This window comes from Patella vulgata, chromosome 7, assembly GCF_932274485.2.
Source record: "Patella vulgata chromosome 7, xgPatVulg1.2, whole genome shotgun sequence".
Lineage (NCBI taxonomy): Eukaryota > Metazoa > Mollusca > Gastropoda > Patellidae > Patella > Patella vulgata.
This window is the reverse complement of record NC_065885.2, coordinates 16,180,267-16,203,778: the sequence shown is the minus strand read 5'-3', so window position 1 is coordinate 16,203,778 and position 23,512 is coordinate 16,180,267. Positions and strand designations below refer to the sequence as shown.

The following is a 23,512-nucleotide window of genomic DNA, read 5'->3' as shown; positions in this document are numbered from 1 at the left end:
TGTGGTTCCCCTTGTCCGTGATGCAGGACGGGAGGGCCTGACGAGGACAGCTGTCTAGTCGTTTGGATGGGAGGGAAAACCGAGGTCTTGTGTACACATTGGCGTGCACTTAAAAGATCACTTGACAGTTGGAATTTGATATAGGAGTAGGCCATAGTGCAGCTGTACGGGCAAAATTTACCTCGTAGCACACTGTATGGCGTATGCCTGTCTTCATTAGCCCAGTTCGGAGCAGAACAGTAGGATGTTAAACCCCTTTCCATTTCATTTCATAAGGGAGAAACCTATTGAAATTCAGAATTTCCATTACAAAGTCTGTTAATAATGTTGAACCCACAGATGATATAAGGCCCTGTTTGACATGGCATTAATTGTGGAAGATAATTGGTGGAAACGTAGTTACTAAAGTAACTAATGCAAACGATCAAATTAGTATGGTGTCCACTTGAACCAAGTGGAGTTGTGCCCCTTCACCGACCAATGGTATGCAATTTCCGTTTGGTCTCCGTAGTCGATCCTACTAGCCACAACCACTCAGTGTAGAAAAGTAGGACGTTTAAACCCCACTTCATTTACGGATCTGCTTCTGTATGTGGAATAACCCCATGAATTAAGTTACCCCGTTTTTCCTTTACAAATTTCTCAATGATTTCACTACCTATTCCCAGTCAAGTATTTCTAAGCAACTATTTTTAAAACAAACAGTTTGATGTGTATACTGAGTGTATTTGAGCTTTCTGTAAAAATCAAAACAAATAGTATTATTATCCTGTCCTACTTTTCTACACTGACTGGGATAATGAAGACGGGCTTAGGCCATACAGTGTGCTGTTTGGAAAATTGTGCCCGGACACTGGCGCTGCGGCCTACTCTTATTTCGAAGTATTTAAAATGCACGTCTCGTGGGTTTTCTCCGGGTCCTCCGGTTTCCTCCCATTGCTAACACCCCTACGCGCAAGCGAATTATTGAAATAAAATTAAACCATATGTTAGTCCCGAAATGACCTAGTCTGTGTCGAGTGGACGTTAAACCCCATTTCTCTCTCCCTCGAAAGGCACGCCAGAACCCACAGTGAGTAAACATTGGCTTGCTATAAACCCGGAGGTCCCATGTTACATCCCATCCGAAAGACTAGACAATTTTTTGCCAGCCCCTCCGTCCTGCACCACTGACACAAGAGCAAACTGCAACCTCCGGGTTGGCTTACGTCTTACTGCGGCCACCGCAATTCCATATGATTGTTAAAAACTATATGTAAAATATAAGCTAATAAATGTAGATATTGTATAATTTTAATACATCCCTGCTTTTTTAAGTGGGAACCGCTGGAGGTCTCGTGTTCAATCCCGGTTTTGGTCAAGAAAGTTGATCGGGATTTTCCAGCGTGGTTCCACTTTGTAATTGGTTCAGAACGGGGACCCGACAAGGGAAAACGTATAGTTGTCGGATGGAGCGATGGCATGCACGTAAAGAACCCTTGCCAGTTGATATTCGGCTCGTTCTACTGCTTCGGCCATGTTAAACTTGCGGAAATTGAGACAATTTCTTTCGCGAGAATCAACTCTTCAAATTGTCAGCTCTTTAGTTTTCTTCCATACGGATTATGGAAATAGTCTGCTCTGTGATCTGACAGCAGCTACTCTTCAACGAATCCAATATATGACTGCAAAACTAATGTTTGGTGTTAATTACGACCATAGCTCCACTGTAGCTACGAGAACGTAGCTAAAAACGTTGAGATATACTGATGTGTTTGTTTTTAGCTACGATTGGATGCCTTTAGTTCCAAGTGGCAAACTCAATTTCTTTATTAATGCATGTAACATCTTTAAAATAGATAAGTTTATGATATTATGATTAATTAAACTTACAGAGGCCAATGTAGTGGCAGAACTGTCGCCTAACTCCAAATATTCGCGTTTAAATTAATGAAGCGTTGTTTTTGTCTGACATTTCACCGCCATCGAAATCCATTCATAGTTACTGTGCTTTCGATTGTCCTTTTGATTGGCTGTTATAAAAGCCTTATATTTAGCCCCACCTTCATGATGACAGCGTATCGTTTAAAAAGATGGCGGTCTTAGTAACGGCTTAACGCCTCGATTTTAAAAATGACGATTTGTACCCGTTTCAGGTAGGATTATATGCTTAATTGTAGTTGGGTGTTGTAGAAATATTATAAATAACAATAATCAATCGTTGTTTTGATTAAAACTATGGTCAATTTTGTTTAAAAATGCCGGGTGTGAATCGCTCCGGCAGCTGCAACGTTATAGGTCATGGCCTCAGTTCTTAACTCGAAACACGGAGGGTTGAGAGATTAAGGTTTGTTATCTAAGCTCCACTGCTGCTCTGAAAGAACTTCATATATTGCCAATTGAAGTCCGATACCAATTAAGCTACTGGTACTGGTGTATAAGAGTCTCCACAATTTTGCTCCTGTCTACTTTCTGAATGAGTACAGTCCCAAACTTCATCATACAATACGAGATCGTCATCAAAAAACGTTACTAATACCCCAGACTAAAAATAAAACATTGCAGACAGATCGTTCAGTGTGTTAGGACCGCGGCTCTGGAATACCCGTCCAGAAAGTGTAACACAATGTGAGACTGTAACGGATTTTAAAAAGAAACTAAAATCATACGTTTTCTTAAAGCATTCCTTTAACGTTTGTGTAAGACAACGCAGAAACGCTACCACAACATCTGAAGAGTCGACAGACAAGAATAAAATTCACAATGGAAACCGAAACGGACGAAAGCCTCCTATTTCTTGATCTCCGAGTGACCAAAACTGACAACAAACTCTCTACAACTGTTTAGAAACCAACTTGGAAGGTTGATGAAACAAGAAGTGGGCATAGACGTCACCTTCACAAGCTGCAGAACCTAATGGTACCCCCCCCCCCCCCCTACACACACACAAACACACAGCCCAAAGGATGTATTTACGAAATGACTTGCTCGTGCAACGAAAAATATGTAGGTGAAAAGAAGCTTCCACCTGATGTACGAATAACGAATAAAAGAGCACAAGTCACTAGCTTCCACCAATCCATCAGCTGTAGCAGAGCATATTATTAACAACGGACATCATACAATTATATGGGACCAAACAAGAACTCTTGCAGTAAATTATCACCAGAAGAAAACCAGGAAACTTCTTGAGGCCATCCATATAAAACGCGTCAAGCCCAAGTTAAACCGTGATGTGGGACTCTTTATACCAAGGGCTTGTGACCAACCTATACATTGATTCCCATACTTTAGCTCTATTTCAGTGCTTATCCAGTTTTACAATCTAATTATACATTTTACTTATCTTAATTTTCAGCACTTATCCAGTTTTACAGCCTGATAATATATATTTAGCTGCTGTGGGCGTATGACAACCTATCTTTTATGATGAGGGGCGGGAAGGGGTGTGTGGGAGTAAACCATGAACACTGAAGAAACTGTAAACATGATGTAAAATTATATTTTTAATATTCTATTCTATTATAAAATATAATATTACTATGTTATCTTTTAATAAATAAACTATTGATATACATTTGTAAATTGAATTCAAATGTTAAAAAAAATAATATAATGGCTATGCAACATATAATAAGCAAACCAACAATAATATCAACAACTTAATATATATTATAAGCAAAAATAAACAAAACAAAAAAGAAACACAAAGCAAAAGAACTTCTGTTTGGGGAAAGCATATCCTATGGATTATATGGAATATATGCTTTAGCTTTTAGACAAGAACACATTGTGGCTTTATAATATTAATGACTAGTGCTTTGATATTAGATAAAAATATCTAAAAAAAACCTCATAAATTAATTAAGTTTTCCAAATCCCTATGGAATACCCCTATTGGTAAAATACGGTAAGATCTATTTCATAAGGCCAATTACAAGCTTGGTCAAAGGTCACGAGATGTAACCAGGGCTAGAGCTAATCCCAACCCTAACCCTGGACTTAACTCTGAGCCTAACCCTAAAATACAATCTCGTGCCATAACCTTATTTACATCTCGACGACCTTGACGAAATCTTGAGTTGACCTTAAGAAAAAGATCTAGCCGTAAAATACACTTAGTAAAATTCCCCATCTTGGATTTGCTCTCGGTCCAGTTGAACGTAGCCAAGGCCTTGATGCATGTAATTGGCTCCAGGTAGATTTAAGCTCTGAGATCATAGATAAATGATTTCATTTATATCATTTGTTAAAATAAAAATCGGAGTGGTTTTCTGATTTAAGCTCTGAGATCATAGATAAATCATTTCATTTATAAAAATCGGAGTGGTTTTCTGATTTCTGAGTCCATCACTCTGTTAACGTGAAAGAGAAAGTTTTGAGCATGTTCACTTTCGTGAATAGATTCTGTTGCATCGGCGTCAAGCACTGGACCGTTTATGCTTTTGAGAAGCGGGTGTAAATTTAACTCGCGTTTTATCCTCTTTGGAGAGTTGGAGATTTGGAGATTACTCTTGTAATCCATCTCTTTCGTCAAAGAAAACACCCTATTATGGTCAATTGCGAGAAATTGGAAAAAATCAGAGAGATACTCTTTTCCATAACCAAACGAAACAAATAAAACTATTGAATTATTATTCAATGTAGATAGGTGCCGGAGACAGTTTTCACTTTTGCAATTTCCGAAAAATCCATTCGATAGAATAACAATTACTACGCCATAATCTGGATTTGTGACCAGGTTTAATTCCTCCGCTGGTGTCATTTGTTGAACATCTTTTCCCAAATACGTCATCAATCTGCAGAAACTTTTGACAGCATTAAAATGGGAGTCGTGATCTGGTGCATAAAGCACTAACATTTTGTTGTTGTTATCGTCTGCAATAAATAAAGAAAAGCCACCAGGTCTACATTAATTGGTAATTCTCCCTTTAGGTTGATGATGTCATAACTTCAAGCAATTGGTAGGCCTATGTTTATTCGAACATTGACAGAGAGAATGTGAAAGTTGGGAGTCCAAGTGGTTGTGGCCCATATGGTATACAATCGAGTTATGTAATCATATTGTCGAGTCATGGGTCTGTGCATCCTCCACACAAGTCCGCATGCCTTTTTAAAATTATCCACGTAACCCTCTTTAAATCACGTTAAAAAATTTTAAACGTCATCGTAGACTCGGTTGTCTACCTAGCGAAAACTAGTGAGTTTCGCCACTGGTTGACGGAATATAGTATAGTGAACTTTGATCCCAATTATTTAATTCCAACCCGTTTCTCACCTTGGTATTACTACATGCATATCTAGCCTACTGAAAGAGAATCGGTTTCAGACGAGTTATATGCCCTTGAGTTACAAATTGGAATCAGACCAGTTATTTGATAATCTCGTTTACGAACATGGACGGAACAGACTTTAGACATCTACTTAGTCATAGTTCGATGTTATTTTTGAAATATTTTCCACGTTGCAGGCGCCTGTGCACAAGTCTCGCTTTCCAGCATTAGTGTGAAATGCAAGGGAAGACAACTCTGGGAGATTGGGGTCTGTGGTTTAGATCCTAGGTTTGCACATGTGCTGAGTAGGATCGCCTGTCGGACCTCGAGAGCACCCCCCCACACACACACACACTGCTAATGACGCATGCGCGCAAACGAATTATTTCCTGACAAGAACCCAAAAAATATGTATTCGAGCATGCCTTACCTTCACGAGGAATCAGTGGTAATGCATCTTCCAGATTTTTATTCTTGTTCAAACAACCCTTACCTGAAATTTATTAAAATTGTTGTCCACACAACAAATATTTTATAAACTAACAGTACAGATTAAATTGTGTAGTGACAACAACATAAATGCTCGATGCTAAAGCTATCTAAGCAGTAAAGTAAGCAGAAATGGGTAAATAAAAAAGGCACATTGAAAAACCCAAACTTTTTAGGCATCTAAAAACGTTTAATTACCGTACTGAATATTAACAGCAAATAAACTTAAACAAAAGGGGAGGAAGTATAATGGGAATGGTGGTGGGGGTGTCAACGAAGCGGCCGCTAAGTAATAAAATTATTGACATCAGAAATGATTATGATTTGCACCCATGGTGGGAACTGAAGGCACACTTTCTGTATACACGATCTTGCAAAATTAACATGAACTGGGAAAGTGAAGAACCACTAACCTTGTTCAGTATCAACTGAGACAAGAATTATAATTTGACTCTGAATTAAATTAATACTTCGTATTATTATACATACCTAGCGAGGAAAGAAGTAGTATCAATAGAAGTGTAAATACCAAAAACGCAAATATTCCACAAATTACGATAACAATAGGCCTATGTATGAATTGATCGAACTCTGGTGTTGAAACTTTTTCTGTCCATGTGGGCGGTTCTACTGTAAGATAGAAAACGGTTGTATTCAAAAATTTCCAAAGTAATACTGAGAATGAATTTAAGCAGCAAAACTTAAAGCGGAAATTGCAAATTTTTAAGTTATATTTTTAAAATTTATTAAAATAAAGCCTGAAAATAGATGGTATCCATAAACAGTCCTACCTTGTTAAAGAATAATCTTTTTAATCCTATAATTCACTATTGCCAGCTGAGAAATTGGCAAAAATATCATTTTCCTCTTCATTTTCAAACGTTTGAATATCGCTACTCCATGGTGGAGAATAGAAAACAAGGGAGGTAATTGGGAGGTAATTGTGTTATTATTTCCTGTGTAAATGAATGTTAAGTGTGAGAATGACACCTATAATCGTATAATTGTGAGTTGACAACCTATTGAGCAAAAGACATAGAAATAATTACGTTTTGACTTTCTTAGAAAATTTGCAATTTCCGCTTTAAGTAGAAACTCTTATTTACGTGTGGTGTAGCTGTGCAGCAGCGAGTGTAAAACACAGACATATATTATATAAGAGAATACCTAAGGTGCATTTATTCAATGTGCAATATGTTTTGTTCTTATAGAAATAGCGACTCTGCATGCATACACAAATGTTTGAAAACTTTAAAAACAAAAGAAATAAAAAATAAATTTAAGCGGTGGACACACTAGCCGAATGATTCGGTCGAATCAATCGGCGTTGAAATTCGCTTCCGAATGATTCGCCCGAATCAAACATGTTTGATATATTCGGCCGAATTATATTCGCCTAGTGTGTCCGCTTCGCCGAAGCATTCGGCCGAATGTAGAATTCATTAGCCAATCATCACTCATCGAGAAGTCACGTGATTGTTTGAAGACTTGGTCGGCACCATGTTTCATCATGTGACGTGAAAGGTGATGCAATCGACCACACTGATCCGCAGTGAATATTTGCTTTGCCGCGACAACCACTGATAAGGATGACATTGATGCGGCTTAATGAGCTAGAAATATTAACTTTTTTCCTGCGACAAATTAAATTCTAAAACATTTTATGTATATATTGGAAAAATAAATAAAGGCGTTTGACGTAGTTGTAGGTAAAAATTATTTCCGATTTAGTGTAAATGGGTATTAAATTGACTAAAATGCAGCATTCTCTCCGAAGCAGTTATGTCTTATGTAAACAATGCACGCGCCATTAAGCCAATGATTTACACCGCGTGCTGTGACAGCACGTGTTAAGGCAGTCATCTATGACAGAGATATTATACGAGACTCGTAATTCTCTATGAAACAGATTGGCAATCGACTGGTGAATCGGGCGAAGCATTCGCCTAGTATGTTCACTCATTTGGCCGAATAATATTTGGCGCCGACTGATTCGGTCAAATGATTCGGATAAGGTGTCCACCGCTTAAGACAAAAAATTGCGCGTAAAAAGGGCAAAAAAGATATGCACGTAAAGAGGGCTAAAATTATATACAACCGCAACCTTTAATACACCCTTCCTTCTTAAAATCGCACGGGAAATAATGTACCCCCACTTCACCCACCGCCTGTTATAACAAAGTTATCGCATTGTCGACCCATTTTCTTCCAGCAGTGACGAGTTACGCTAATACCCGATTCCATCTCTTATTATTGACATTTTTGTTTCTTCAATTTGTTCTGTTTTAAACTTTATTTTATCTCATTTTAATATTTTAACAACGGAGGCTCGCCTTCTTCTGGCATAATGTCTACCACTGTGCACAAGGAAATGAAAATAAAGTGAATGCATGCAATTTAAAAATAGACATAAAATGCCCTACCGGTGGTTGGGGGTGTACCGACTATGAAGGGCACGGATCTGTATCTTGTTGTATCACAAGCTTTACCCGTTAGTCTATAATCGGCACAATCTCGACAACTCAGAATTTGTACCTGCAAATATATGTATAAAAAAAATATAGGCTACCAATAAAGTAACAACATACACCCACCAGCATCTAATTTGTCAAAAGCCTCAAAGGTATTAAACAAGATTTCGTAACCATGGGGAATAACTCTGGGTGTATAAAAATCGACATGAAAATAGATGGACACAGCTCACCAAATATCTCTAGAATGTAGGGCCAAAGTTATTTTTAGTCTTTCTCTCCCTTTCCCTTTTCCATGGCGATTTTTGTTGACTTTTTGGTGTAGAATCGAAGAAAAGGGTTTGAAAATACATTTTCTGCCAGGTTTTGGTGAATATTCATGATTTTGAGGCGGAAGGATACAAGAGTTGAGAGGTTGGTTAGGTTAAAATGTAGGGTCAAAAATTGCATGTTTAGGCTACTTGGCTCTACTTCCAGCTTGCGTATTTGAAGTTTTCCATGGTGAACCTCATACGTGCTTTTGGGCAAGAGGTTGTCACATGTTGCTCCATCTGTGGTAGAAAGCGTTCTACCCAACGAAAATTTGGGAAAAAGTTAGAGCCGGTCTAAGAGACGCGAATTAACATTAAAGTCAACGGGCAAATCTTTAGTGATCTGTGGCCCGATAGTTGGTTTGACAGATAGTGTATTGGGAAAAAAGTTGGGTAAGAGTAACAGCTCATTGATGAAATACCAGGCTGCAGTTTCCAAATCAAGCAGCTTCATCTTATAAACAAGTTTCCTATGCCCACTAATTCAGAAGACGCTATGTCTAGGTTTATTAGACACCAGTGGTGTTAGAGAGAGCAGCTGCACTGTCAGTACCCAAAAACAATATGGTCATGATTACCGTCAACACTCAACATTTTCAATTTTATTCCACAAATTGCGACCCACAACTGCAGCCATCAGTCAACACCATTTTCGGACAGTTTTCTTCTAGAAATGAAATGAAATGGGGTTATAACGTCCTACAGTTCTGCTCCTAAACTGGGCTAATGAAGACGGCCATACGCCATACAGTGTGCTCTGAGGGAAAATTTGCACGGGCAGCGGCACTGACGCCTACTCTTATATCGAATTCCAACTGCCAAGGGATCTATTACGTACACGCCAATGTGTACACAGAACCTCGGTTTTTCGTCCCATCCGAACGACTAGACATCTGTCCTTGTCAGGCCCTCCGTCCTGCATCACTGACAAGGGGAAACCACGCTGGAAAATCCGGGCGAGCGAGCCAGCGTCTTACCCACTTAGCCACGTGATCCCTAGAGGTTCTGGCTAGAGGTTTTCGGGGCTAGAGGTCCGGGCAATAGTTTTCAGGGCTAGAGGTTCGGGTAATAGTTTACAGGACTATAGGTTCGGGTAATAGTTTTCAGGGCTAGAGGTCCGGGCAATAGTTTACAGGGCTAGAGGTTCGGGCAATAGTTTTCAGGGCTAGAGGTTCAGGCAATAGTTTACAGGGCTAGAGGTTCGGGCAATAGTTTACAGGGCTAGAGGTTCGGGTAATAGTTTACAGGGCTAGAGGTCCGGGCAATAGTTTACATGGCTAGAGTTCCGGGCAAAAGGTTTCAGGGCTATAGAGGTCCGGGCAATAGTTTTCAGAGCTAGAGGTTCGGGCAATAATTTTCAGGTATAGAGGTTCGAGTAATAGTTTTCGGGGATAGAGGTTCGGGTAATAGTTTTCAGGACTTTAAATCAGCGTGTCATGAATTATTGAATATAAGATAATTAAAGCATATACACTCACGGTTCCTCTATATTCACCATATGTAATATTCGGAAAGAAAGCCCAACAATTTTCCTAAAACATAAGAATATATAAGTTTATGATTAAGGAACCTATATACGTTGTACTTCGAGAAAGTATTAAGAGGCATTTGGTCAGCAGACTAAATAATTGATATATAATTTAAACAAAATCAAACCATATTGATCATCGTTAAATTGTAAAATCATTGTTTTGGCCAGTGGAGTTCCTGACTGACTGTGGTGGTTTTCAGCTTGGATAGCCAACATGCTTTAAGTAAAAATCACAAGAAATTCTCCCTCTTCTCCAGGAAGGACCAGGTTCGATCTACGTGTTGACCGAGAACGTTCCTGTGAATTTTTCGGGGTGGTTAGACCTTGTTAAGGAACATCGTCTAGATGTTCAGATGGGACAAAAAACCGAGGTCCCGTGTACACGTTCACGCGCATCTTGACTGCTCGAATTCTAAATAAGAGTAGGGCGTAGCGCTGCTGTCCAGGCAAAATGTCCTTCATATCAAACTGTATGGCGCATGACCGATTTCAATATCTCGGTTAGTGCAGAAAATTAGAACGATAAACCCATTTCATTTCATGCCCATTGTAGGTAAATGATTAGACTTTGCCAATTTAAATTGGAACGTACCAGAGGTTCTATTAAAGGTTCCTCCATACTATTTGTCTTTGTATTATATAAACCAAATTCCACTCTACCAAATCGCCGTGGACAGGAAGATACATTTACACCGTTGTCTATTTCTCTACATCTGATCTTTGGTTCATAATTAATGCACGGCTCTGGAACTGTAAAAATAGACAGGTCTAGTATTAATTTGTGAATGGCACATAAGACGTAACCAACACCCAAATTAGATTGGAGTTAAACCTCTTTTACGAAAACCTTGTGAACTTGTTACAGGCTAAACTTTTTAAACATATTCTTTTCCAAATCTGGGGTTATGAGAGGACGAACCCTCACGATATCCAGCATTTCACGTCCTCATTTTTTTAATGCATGTTTTCCAATTTGGTGTTAAGCATTGGGGTAACGAAACAATGAGCCTTATAGATTATCAGACTTCCGAGATCATCTTTTCCGTGTAGAAATGGCTTCCCCAACCAGCCTGATCTCCCCCCCCCCCCCTTAGCAGCCCTGAAAATACCTGTCGATCTTCTGGTCAACTACCAAGAGCCTCGGTGGAGTGGGTACGGCCAGAGGTTCCATCCCGATGTTGACCGAGAGAGTTCTACGAGATTTCCTAGTGTGGTTTCCCCTGGCCAATGACGCAGGACAAAGAACGGCGGCTCGGGCAATGACAGCGTCTAGTAATTCGAATGGTTCGAAAAACCGAGATCCGTGTACACTCAGGCATGTACATGTACGTAAAACAACCATTGACAACCATTCGATATAAGAGTAGGCCGTACCGCAGTTGTCCTGGTGACGCTTCCTCATAGCACACTGTATGCCTGTCATCATAAGCCCAGTTGGTGTAGAAAAGTAGTACGTTTTTAAACCCCATTTCATTTTAATTAGCCCACCTCTCAATGTGGCACAGCATCAGATTGAAAACGAAACGAAATACATTGTGCCTGCCATGATATGGAATAGTAAAAAAAAAAACAGACGTCAGGATAAACTACTCATCAGTAATATTATTGACACCTTAGTCATATATTATAATTTAGAGGCGATAACTATAGGATTAAAAAATTAACAAAATTTTACTTACTTTTTTCGAATTTGTATCCAATTTGGCGAATGAGTTTTGGTTGATATCTTTTCCCCTTTATTTTAAATACTGAAATTATGCCTTCTCTTTTCAGGTATCTCTTAAAGCACGATAGCTGTACTGGTATTTTTCTTTTTCTAGTGGCATTGCGAAATCGCTATAATAATAATAATAACAATAATAATAATAATAATAATAATAATTCGGGGGTCTTCACGGTAAAAAATAATTTTTGATTTGACGGTTCAACGCCACTGCCACACTTTCCTTGGGTCATTTTGAGGGTAATATATACGGTAAATTTATATGGTTACGTGGAGAAGTTTTTCCGATCACTGACTTTTCTACTGATCTTCGTTTCATCCCTTTTAAGTAACAACCCAAAGCCTCTTCTCACCCCCCCTCCCCCCCAAAAAAAATAACATGGAAGACAGTGCCGGACTTAGATATGATTAATGTTCAAATTACTCGCGAGAATGGACTTTCTCTTAGTTTATCAGCCCTTTGATTTTCGAGTCGAGTCCAATAGCCGTAACATGACTTTCCCAAAAAAGAGATAACCCAGAGTGTTTGTTAAATAATCAAAAAAGAAAATAAAATCTCAAAATGTAACCTGTCAAGGGGTTACATCCTGGTGCAACACTTCGATAGTTTTCCTTCGTAATCACAAGCGGCACAATCCCAGCAAGTTGAAATAAAAAAAACACACACACACAAAAAGTGTCTAGAACGGTGTTTATTCGTGTGGCTGAACCGCCTGCATGATCATTATTTGGGAAGAACATTAAAATTTTAATAAATACCACTAATTGCATAGCTTTAGTAGGAACTAACCTTGGCACCAATTACACAAACACGAAAACATGTAACACTTCTATGCTGAGAATTTTCCATTTTTCGTTTAATCTGTACAAGGAATTGACATCTAGCAAATCCATCAAAATATCGATGATTCCATTCCAATTTAAGTTTATTTTTGTTTAGGACAATTTCATTAATGGCGATACTACCCTTCGTTTGGCGACCTTCGCATTCTATAATCAAAATGGTTGTAAACATATTTAGAAAACACAGAAAAAAAATAAATAAATAAATACCCAGTCCTCAACAACCCGCATCATAGACATGTTTTAGAAGGTACATGGATAGACTATCCCAGTGTTTTTAGAAATCAACAACCAAATGCAAGTATATTTTAAATGTTATAAGCATAGCAAAAGTATGCTACACTGTTGCGGTGAATATAAATGTTGTGCAATTACAAACTGCGGTGAAATCTCGCTCAACGACCACCTCAGTTTTATGGGCGCCTTTCGTATACGACCGTACTTTAAAAGACTGCATGAAGTCTGTATTCTGGGATTCCAGGGCCGCTTCACTATTACGACCACTCTATATCAGTCCCACAACGGGACTTATTAGCGGGATTTCACTGTACCACCACAGTGGTTTGTATTTTCAGAATTACACTATCAAAGTTTGCAAACGTAGAAGTCATACAGATAATCTGAACGGTTGCTATAGATATCTTCCGGAGTAATAATTGCATATCAAATATATTTCCATAGACATTAGGCATCTGGAATTTCTAAGTAGCAAAAGGTGCGACTACAATAATATTTTCATTTGTGTACAAACTTTCATAAAGATATCATGAAAGATTTATGACTCCATTAATGAACGTAATATTGTCAACCCGCAAAGAGGTCTATAGTTATATTAAGTGTTGAACTTAAAATTCATGAAAAACACCACGCTCCTTGATAATTTATAAAATAAACTTACTTTTTCTTGATTCTGCTATGAGTCGAAACTTTATCGTTGTATTCTGAAAGGAAAATATAGTGCATTATTAATGACAAATTACATGTTTAGAAAGAGCGTTTCTTTTACTCCTCATCGAATTATTTGCACTCTATTATAATTTGTACATGGTTAGTCTCGTAGGTGCCAACCCCTGTGATTGCAAAATCCCGAATACTCTTCTTCGCCCAAATTAACGATTTGGTTATCTCCTCTCCTCAACTGAGTGTCCATACATTGCACACATGACCATAGACAAAAATAACCGTATATCAAATGACCCAAATCTTTTGTTGACGGGACATCTTATCCAATAATTGGGAGTTATTAATTTCAAGATGGAATATATAAACATTTACGTGTTTTTGAATGCCGGTAAAATCTCAAATTTATTATGTACTTGACTACTGCTAAACCTCAATATAAATGCATTTTACAGCACGGTCATGTATATGCGGGACGCTTCGTACTTTGAAACATTCTCGCGGGGTTGGATGGCCGAATGGTTAGCACGTGCCTGTCCAGCCTCGTAGGTTTTCTCTGGGTCCCCCAGTTTCTCTCACTGTTAAAGACCCCTACGCGGAAGCGAATTATTGAAATAAAATTGAACCATGTGTTTGTGTCGAGTTGACGTTAAACTCTCTCTCTCTCTCTCTCTCTCTCGGGGGATCACGTGGCTAAGTGGGTAAGACGCTAGCTCGCTAGCCTGGAGGTCGGGTGTTCGATCCCTGCATTTTCCGGCGTGGTTCTCCCTTGTCAGTGATGCAGGACGGAGGGGCTGACAAGGAAAGCTGTCTAGTCGTTCGGATGGGACGAAAAACCGAGGTCCCGTGTACACATTGGCGTGCACGTAAAAGATCCCTTGGCAGTTGGAATTCGATATAAGAGTAGGCCCTAGTGCCGCTGTCCGGGCAAAATTTCCCTCATAGCACACTGTATGCCGTATGCCCGTCTTCATTAGCCCAGGTTAGGAGCAGAACAGTAGGACGTTAAACCCCATTTCATTTCATTTCATTTCTCTCTCTCTCTCTCTTGAATCATTATCCGTAGCAGAGTTGTCTTCCATTTCACACTAATGCTGGATAAAGAGACATGTGACCTTGAATGCTGCGTTTCGGCCTTGTGGTCCGTTACGTTCAAAAGCTGAATTATTCATTTTTTATGACACTATCCTGGGAAAATGAAAAGGCATCAGAAAAGTCTATTAAATCTATGAACGGACGAAATTAACGAATCAATACCGCAAGCTCACCTCAACTGCATCCCGCAAACGCACCCGACAAACACAGTTACCTGGTCATTGTCTAGCTTTAATACAATGTGAAAAGTAAAGAGTGTTCGTTGAAAAAAAAATGAGCTTGTCAAATAACTGTTCATTTTGTAATGTCATAAAGGAGTTACGATGGCTCAGTGAGTAGGGCGTTGCCTGAGAAAGTTCACCGGGATCTTTTGACGTGGTTTCCCCCTTGTTAGACGGAGGGCCTGACAAGCGACAGCGTATAGTCGTTCGGATAGGACGACAAAACCGAGGTCCCGTGTACACATGGGTGTGCACGTAGAAGATCCGTTGAAAGTTGGAATTCGATATAAGAGTAGGTCGTAGTGCCGCTGTCCGGGCAAAATTTCCCTCATAGCACACTGTATGGCGTATGCCCGTATTAGCCTAGTTCGGAGCTGAACAGTAGAACGTTAAACCTCATTTCATTTAGTTATCAATGCATCGTATTAAATAACCGCCGTACTATGCTATTCATATACACATGACGCTACTCATCGACCGTTGAAGCAAATTCAAACAAAGAATAGAATACTATTACGGGGACGCTATCAACAATATGACACCTCTTTTATCTTTTTTTATCTCTAGTTAATGGTGAAGAATAATATTCTATACGTTTCATTATACAAACAAACCCGGTTATATTTTAAATGTCAGGAAATTAAAAATTCAAATCTCCTCTGATTTCGCTATCACTAACAGGATTGCAGCCAGGGGCCCAATTATTTAAAGTAGCTATATCTCTAACTCAATATCATCAAAAATCTTCGACATTGAAAACACGAATTATTTGTCAATTCAAATCAACATTGGTCTTGTGATCTTACAGGGAAAAGATGGGCTTCTGATATCCAATATTCAAGACAAAATAAACATTTTACCATTGGTACACGAGTCGTGTACCATAATGCGTTTCAGCGCCATTTGGAACAAGGGACTCAAAGAACAGGGTTAGACATATTCCACAAGTCACGTCAAATAGTGACGCTATATTCTTATCTGAGAGCATGCGCAATAAAGACCATCGGTGTAGACTGGAAAAACCAGACGCTAAAGATTGCCATTCACATGAGACTTCTGGCGTATTTCGCCGAACATAACTGATTAGAAATTACAGTAAAAACAGAAACGATTGAATGTAAATCAGTTTAAAATACATTCATATTACATTATTATATGCGTTGCGACCCATTTTTGTCAATTTCTAGGTCCCAAATATTAGCGATTTAGCTCCTATAAAGGGGTCCACAAATTGGTTCAAAAACAAATTTTGTACCATAAATAAAAGGGTCATATATAGAGTTCAATCAGATTAAATTACAGATCTATATTTCGGTTCGTTTTTTTTTTATCCCACGCCGAATGAAGTTTGGAAGGGATATTGAAATGGACATCGTCTGTCCGTGTGTCCGTCCTCCCGATTTCGTTTCCGAGCATATTTCACAAACCGTTCAAGATGTCTTTTTGAAACTTTGCAACTTTGCACACACATCAACATGCAGTAGTTGTGCCTTTTGCTATTTTGGAATTTCTTGGATTATATTTTTTGTGTTTCCATGGAAACAAATTTGACTTAGTTTTTGGTGTTCAAATTTGTTTCCAAATCATATCTCATAAACCATTCAAGATATCTTCATGAAACTTTCTACAAACATTAACCTATTGTAGTAGTTGTACCTTTTGGTAATTTTGAATTTCGCGGATTAATAATGTTTTGTTTCCATGGAAACAAATTTCTCTGATGAATGATTTTTGAATGTTTACTAAACATTTGAACGATTCTAGTGGAAATCACTCCTTGGCCGTGTTATATACAACGAATACATTTATGAACTACAATTTTTGTACAAAATATCATAGAAATAATGTTTTTCATTTCTACCTTATCGATCCCCGAAAACCACTGACCCTTAGACGTGTTACCTTTTCTTTTAGCTTTGTTGCAGGGTTATTTTGATGCAAGATAGATAAAATCAAATTCACAACCAGTGACAGCGCCAGCATGTTTCAGTTTGAACATTTTATGTGATAAAACATAAGTTTAAAACTTCAATCAAGGTACGAATCGCAATCAGTCCTTTTAAAGACAGACTAATAAACGGCTATATCAGAAACCTTTAGCCAAAAGTCGATCAATACAGAACCCGTGGGTGGAGGGGGGTACTATACAATGTGGAAGACTTAACGATATATCACTGTTCACACCATAACACTATTGCGGGGGGTTGGATAGCCAAATGGTTAGTGCGTGCGCGTTGTATCATAAGGTCTGTCATTGAATCAACTGGCGGGGTTTCGATTCCCCGGATGTACGTGACAAGGAGCAGGGTGGCATGTCCAACCTGGTGGGTTTTCTGCGGATCCTCCGGTGTCCTCCCACTGCTAAAGACCCTACGCGCAAGCGAATTATTGAAATAAAAATGAACCATACGTTAATCCCGAAATGACCTAGTTTGTGTCGAGTAGACGTTACCCCCCCCCCCCTCTCTCTCTCTCCGAATCAGCTCTGGTTGTCTTCCCTTGAATCACAGCCCCGCACGAATTGGTTTAAGCCAGAGACTGTCCAAAGTACTAATTTCTAAATATGGAATGTACACGCCTCATACCTTGCAAATTAGCAGGGACTATTACCTAATTTGGTCAACTAGATACATTCCATCACCGTTGGTGCAGTTTCATTAGCAAGTGAGGATGTGGTGGGTTTTTGAAAGGAAATGGCAATATTAGCCACTGTATTTTGTTAACCTATGGGTCATTTTAATATATAAAAATATTGTCTATTTCAGTAGCATTACGTGATGTCCTATCTTTAAAATAAACTTGCTTACGAATTTAAAACCAATATTTTGTCGAGGCCATAATATTGCTACAACAGTAGAAAAAACACTCGATTTTCACTTGACATCATCCAATCTGATTAAAATACAGATCTATATTTCGTTTCGTTTTTTAAACTTTCGATGGCCTCTACTACATGAAGATCTGACCGGTTAGTTGAAGGTCGCATCAGAGGTCATACGAGCGGTTTTTGACCTTATGACGTCAGACATTGATTAATCAATCAGCGTTGACGTTTCTAGGGGTTTACCCGCAGTTCCGTGCATCGCACGCCAAGAACTCGCCGTAACATACCGTTTCATTGGCTAATTCCTCACGTCAACTAGAACGTCTGTTATATAAGAACTCTTCCAGATTCTAGTGTAGTAAAGACAAGTAAAACGAAATTTTGAACTATGAAACACGACACGAAATAGGATCTGTGTTTTAATCAGATTGGACATCATCGCTATTGCCCCAGCACCCGATTAGATTTTATTACATACTTCGAGAAGGTATTTGTTGAGTAATAAAACCTTCTAGTAGTTTATCGAGGGCTGGCCGTCCTTACCGCACGGTACAAATATTATCACCACTAGAAGCAACAAATTCCAGAACAAGCCAGAACTCATACCAAAATGGCCGCTTTATACAAATGAGTATTTAGGGGAATACTAACCCGAACCCTAACCCTTTTAAGAGAAGTAAAAACTAAATTAGACCCAAGTTCACTCTTTTAAAAGGGGTTAGGGTTCGGGTTGGTTATCCCTAAAATTCTCATTTATATAAAGCGGCCATTTTGGACTCCGGAAGCACCCGAACCTCGATAAACTACTAGAAGTAGAAGGTTTTATTTGTACCGTGCGGTAAGAACGGCCAGCCCTCGATAAACTACTAGAAGGTTTTATTACTCAACAAATACCTTCTCGAAGTATGTAATAAACTCTAATCGGGTGGCCCCACTGGGTCTTTATATTATTTAAAAAGTAATGGGACAGATGTTTTCAGCATTGGGTCATCCCACTACTTATTATACTAAAGAAATTCCCAGTACTTTCTTTTCTATACTGGAGCCACCGTGGCTATGTGAGTACGACGCTGGCTCGCTAGCTTGGCGGTCGAAGGTTCGCTCCCGGTGTTGGCCGAGAAAGTTCATCGGGAGGGTGGAGGGCCTGAATAGGAGAGCTGTCTAGTCGTTCGGATGGGACAAAAAAGCGAGGTTTCGTTTACACATTGGCGTGCACGTGAATGATCCCTTGGTAGTTTCTGTAGCAATGGCATTCAAACCATTATTGCTTTTTTGAGATCTATTGAGTTAATTTTCTTGTCAAATCAAGAGCATAAATTTTATAAATGGGCTTTACATTTTATGGCGTCTGATCAACAAAAGAGGACTATAGTAATATCTTACGCGTTTTATAGTTGTCTTTTCAGAATAATTTGTATGGGTTAATCTTAGCCCCTAAAATTATTCCATACTAATAAAGCACTGATTATTATAGTAACATGACTTCGAATAGACTCATTTGTATCATTTACCGTGAATCCTCTTTTATACACCTCAATATTTTGTTGCACCTGCTGCTTTCGTGTCAAATTTTACTATATCAACCTAGCTGTTTAATCTCGTGTAGGGCGTAGGGCTCATCTCAGAATAATACGATCTATAAAAGCGGTCATGATATACTATTTTGAAGTTAGGAGAGTAACAATAATACTGGGCTATGTTCAGCTCTGGTCTAATAAATTTTAAAGTGATACTGCCCGACATTTCAGTTGTGCACAACGAATGCAAACAAAGCTTGATTAAAATGCTTAGTTATCGGCTGAACCCGGAACTTGACAAAAATTTCAGCCTATACCACGCGACCAAAGCAAAATGCAAAAATACAAAATGCCTTCATTTATTATTTTATTATCTTGAGTGTCCACCAAATCTTTCAAATTGGTCAAAGGTGATATCCCTAACATTAATTATCGTTGAAAATCAGTAGACTTATTCCTCAGCCATATTGACTTAAACATGCATTATGCAACATCTAAATCTGTCTATTGCAGGTCTTTCTTTAGGAATTAAATGTTATCTGAATTATTAATTAGACATTAATTAATTAACTTATCAAGACCATAACCAACTCTCGATGCCATCGTTAGCCTGCAATACTTAGAGGATTTGAATACGTTTTGTATGGAGGATTTAACGTAAAAATGAATAATCGAGACTTTGTTTATTAGTAATGAGGACCGAGACTAGCCTAGCATATTCTGTTTTCTATTTTTTAATACTATTATAGCGAGAACTGTCAGTTCTTTATCTAATCTTACCTAATGCCCAGACGGACGGGGATGACGATAATATACGACCATATTTTAAAATCACTATAACTTTAAGTCCCCTCTACGCTCAGATATAATATTTATATTTAGCGAATGACGTCAAAACACTTATTCGAGAATTGATATTTTTATGTATTCGTTTGCATTCTTTAAATATCGGGCAATGATTAAATAAAATTTTTGACATTAATTGCAACACTGTATTTTGAATAATTCAAAGCCCTTCACAACTTTTAAAAATAATAGTGATAACTTACCTTTGAAATTTGACATGGTATTCTTCTTGACTCCACCAAATACAAACACAAACATAACATAAATAATTTCATCTTCTATTGATATGAAATTGTCAGGAACTATCTTTCAGGATAGAGTAGTTTGAAATTTAAATACCCATGCTCATATGTCAACATTTCATACGCTTGTTTCGAGATCACGTGATGAGGAACTTTGTTTTATCCTCAGGGCCCCATTTCTTTCAAGGGCGTCCATGCATTAATAAACAATCTACATGTATCTGCAAGTTAAAATCTGCACTTACAAAAATCTGAGGAAGTGTCTGACCAATCGGCATCTGCTCTTTGTAATTTATCCAGGAAGTAAAATGCAATAATTGTTGCGATTGTGCATCCAATGAACTTAATAATTTCAAAATCGAATTTTGTTTAGACGAAGCTCCGTACACTAATAAATGAAACATATAGTTTTTGGTCTGTTTTGTTTGAATAAATGTCAAACGCAATGATTTTTTTCCACATATCCCCAGATAAAGCATCTAAAGATCCCAAACATACACAGTGCTAGAGTAATACGAGTATAGAAAAGAAAAGAAAAGAAGTTTGAGATCTTACAATCTCCGCAAATAGGACGTCATACAATAAGCCATACAATACGAGCAATGACATAATTCTTGTCAACTAACACGAGATTTAAAACGCAAAATTAGGTCAGCAATATCAACAATTCAATTTTCGAGTCGCATGTTCAACTGGCTTTTTTGCTCGATTTTAAGGCTATTTTTCAACGATTTCCGAACGTTTACTTAGACGAAAATATCACCCAAATAGCTCTTGGAATGGCTACAGATGCAAGGAAATGACGGATAATTTTCTTGGGCCCCCACACCCCCCTCTGAGCGGCGTGCCGCGTCTAAGCGGTCAGTGCCCTCATTTTAAGGCGCCCCCCCCCCCCTTTTCAAAATTCCTAGATCCGCCCCTGTTAAGGGTGGGATATCAAATAACTAATTGGTGGGATGACGTGAATTTCTGGCAATCGATTAATAATTTTTTAAACTACCACACGGAAAAACCAAACTCCTACTCTTTTTTTTATAAGGAAATTTCCTTAAATGTACCATTTTATTTCATAGAAGTTTCTTACTTGTCAACGATGTGAGATTTTCCTCAATTGAAATAATAAACCACCTCTAATTTGTCTTGCGGTTTATATTTATCATTGGTGTAGATTTATCAAGATGAGTCGAGAAAGTTCATCCAGATTTTCCGGCGTGGTTCTCCCTTGTCAGTGATGCAGGACGGAGGGGCTGACAAGGAAAGCTGTCTAGTCGTTCGGATGGGACGAAAAACCGAGGTCCCGTGTACACATTGGCGTGCACGTAAAAGATCCCTTGGCAGTTGGAATTCGATATAAGAGTAGGCCGTAGTGCCGCTGTCCGGGCAAAATTTCCCTCATAGCACACTGTATGGCGTATGCCCGTCTTCATTAGCCCAGTTCGGAGCAAAACAGTAGGACGTTAAACCCCATTTCATTTTCACGTGTTATTTCTAGCCAGTCATTGTTAACAATAAAAGCAAAAGCGAAACAAAACTCCTTTAATTAAACGGACAAATGGACATTAACACGGAAATTGTGCCTAGTCCTAGTCAACCCGGGTAAACATTGGTGTGCACATAAATAGTTAAAAAACGATGAGGTGTTGCTCGAGAAAGTACATCGGGAGTCTCCAGCGTGGTCAGTAGTGGTCTAGTCACTCGGATGGGTAGAAAAACCGAGGTCCCGTGTATATACATTGGCGTACACGTAAAAGATCTCTTGACAGTTGGAATTCGATATAAGAGTAGGCCGTAGGTCTCAAAGTGACCGAAGTATTGTGTTGCCGAAACATTAAATTCATTCCATTCCAATTTTACTTATAATGAAATATTCCCTACTTTGTTTAATTTTTAAGTTGGTTCAAATAATGTTGATCATTGATTTCATATCACTGACAGAAGTTGCTATTGCAGTGCACATGGTTGCTAAATAAATGGTAACGTGTTTTAGATCACAATGGAAAGTTTCAGTCGAATATCTGAATCTGCCCCCTTTCTAATTCTGTGAAAAAAAAAGAGTCAAAAACAGGCCAAGGTCTATGAGGAGATATTCTCATATACTGCAGACCAGGGCTGAGAGCAGTTAACTTATTAACTGGTTAACGTATAAATGAGATCAATGCGTTAATATAAATAAAAAAAGGCGTTAATACTCTGTGACGTCATATATGCATATTCGGCTGGAAAATCGTTATACAGACCCATGAAATGACATAATTCATGCAAAATATCACCCGGAGACAACATTGCCACTGTCGCTTTAGTTACGTCTGCTGGACCTCAAGTCTCCGGTCGAAATAACTTGGTCTCCAGTCTCCCTTGAATCAATTGTCAAGGTCGAAATCACCCAATTCGATTTAAAAAAAAAACAAAACGTTTTTTCCGTCAAATGCCACCTAAATACTAGATTTGGAGTCAAGAATAAAACTACTGATCAAGAATAATATTTGTTTACTCTCTGAAACAGGCTGGGTACCAAAATGACCATGTTTTAGGAGCTTCGATAATTGACTCATATTAACTCGTTAACTTTAAAACTTTAACGCGTTAACCAGTTAAAAGAAATTTTAACTTGCTCTCAGCCCGGCTGTAGACCCCCCCCCCCACTCCTCCCAGCCAATTTCCGTTCCTGATTAGACGAAAAACCAAGGTCCTGTGTACACATTGGTGTTCACGTAATATAACCCTTGTCAGTTGGAATTTGAAAATAATAGCTTTGAATACTCATGTAAGTTAATAAAAAACAATGAGACATTATAATAAATCTAAATCTGAATTACCTCCCGGCGTCAAGGGTCATTTACGAATTATAATGCATATAAAATCGTCTCAAAGTAAATAAATTAAGTAATAATACCCGGGGTTTTATAGGGTATTTCCCTTCTTATAACACGCGCAATGAGGGTGTCTGTGTCAACAGCTTATAAACAATTTATTGATCTAGTTATTTACATAGCCTCTTTATTGTCCTGGTGCAAGATGATGCCGTGCGACTTTTAAACTCGTATGAGATCGGCGAGCCTGACCAATTTATGATGAGAATAATGTTCAGGGCGGACCCAGGAATTTTTGCAGGAGGGAGTTTCCCAGGTTCCGTTAAGGAAATGAAATGGGGTTTAACGTCCTACTGTTCTGCTCCAAACTGGGCTAATGAAGATGGGCATACGCCATACAGTGTGCTATGAGGGAATTTTGCCCGGGTAGCGGCGCT

General features: G+C 38.6%; 1 protein-coding gene across 2 annotated transcripts; it reads right to left on the bottom strand.

Annotated features, from left to right (window-relative positions):
• Positions 1-3,466: 3,466 nt before the first annotated feature.
• On the bottom strand, positions 3,467-20,613 carry LOC126828208 (uncharacterized). 2 transcript variants are annotated; one of them, XM_050557844.2, is made up of 10 exons: positions 20,227-20,613; positions 13,519-13,561; positions 12,568-12,767; positions 11,734-11,890; positions 10,647-10,804; positions 10,002-10,055; positions 8,165-8,276; positions 6,231-6,371; positions 5,683-5,745; positions 3,467-4,857 (listed from the first exon to the last, which is right to left on the bottom strand). In XM_050557844.2, exons 1-10 carry the CDS (start codon positions 20,296-20,298, stop codon positions 4,292-4,294), a joined length of 1,566 nt encoding a protein of 521 aa, XP_050413801.2. In that variant the 5' UTR covers positions 20,299-20,613; the 3' UTR covers positions 3,467-4,291. The 2 variants fall into 2 exon arrangements, with proteins under 2 accessions (XP_050413801.2, XP_050413803.2); XM_050557846.2 differs by lacking the exon at positions 6,231-6,371.
• Between the last annotated feature and the right edge of the window lie 2,899 nt (positions 20,614-23,512).

Bases quoted from the DNA above. Each gene is read 5' to 3' on its own strand.
- LOC126828208 (XM_050557844.2), bottom strand. From the start codon at position 20,298: ATGAAATTATTTATGTTATGTTTGTGTTTGTATTTGGTGGAGTCAAGA. The intron at 13,562-20,226 runs GTAAGTTATCAC...TTTTCCTTTCAG, and splicing joins TACCATGTCAAATTTCAAAG to AATACAACGATAAAGTTTCG. The intron at 12,768-13,518 runs GTAAGTTTATTT...TTTTGATTATAG, and splicing joins CATAGCAGAATCAAGAAAAA to AATGCGAAGGTCGCCAAACG.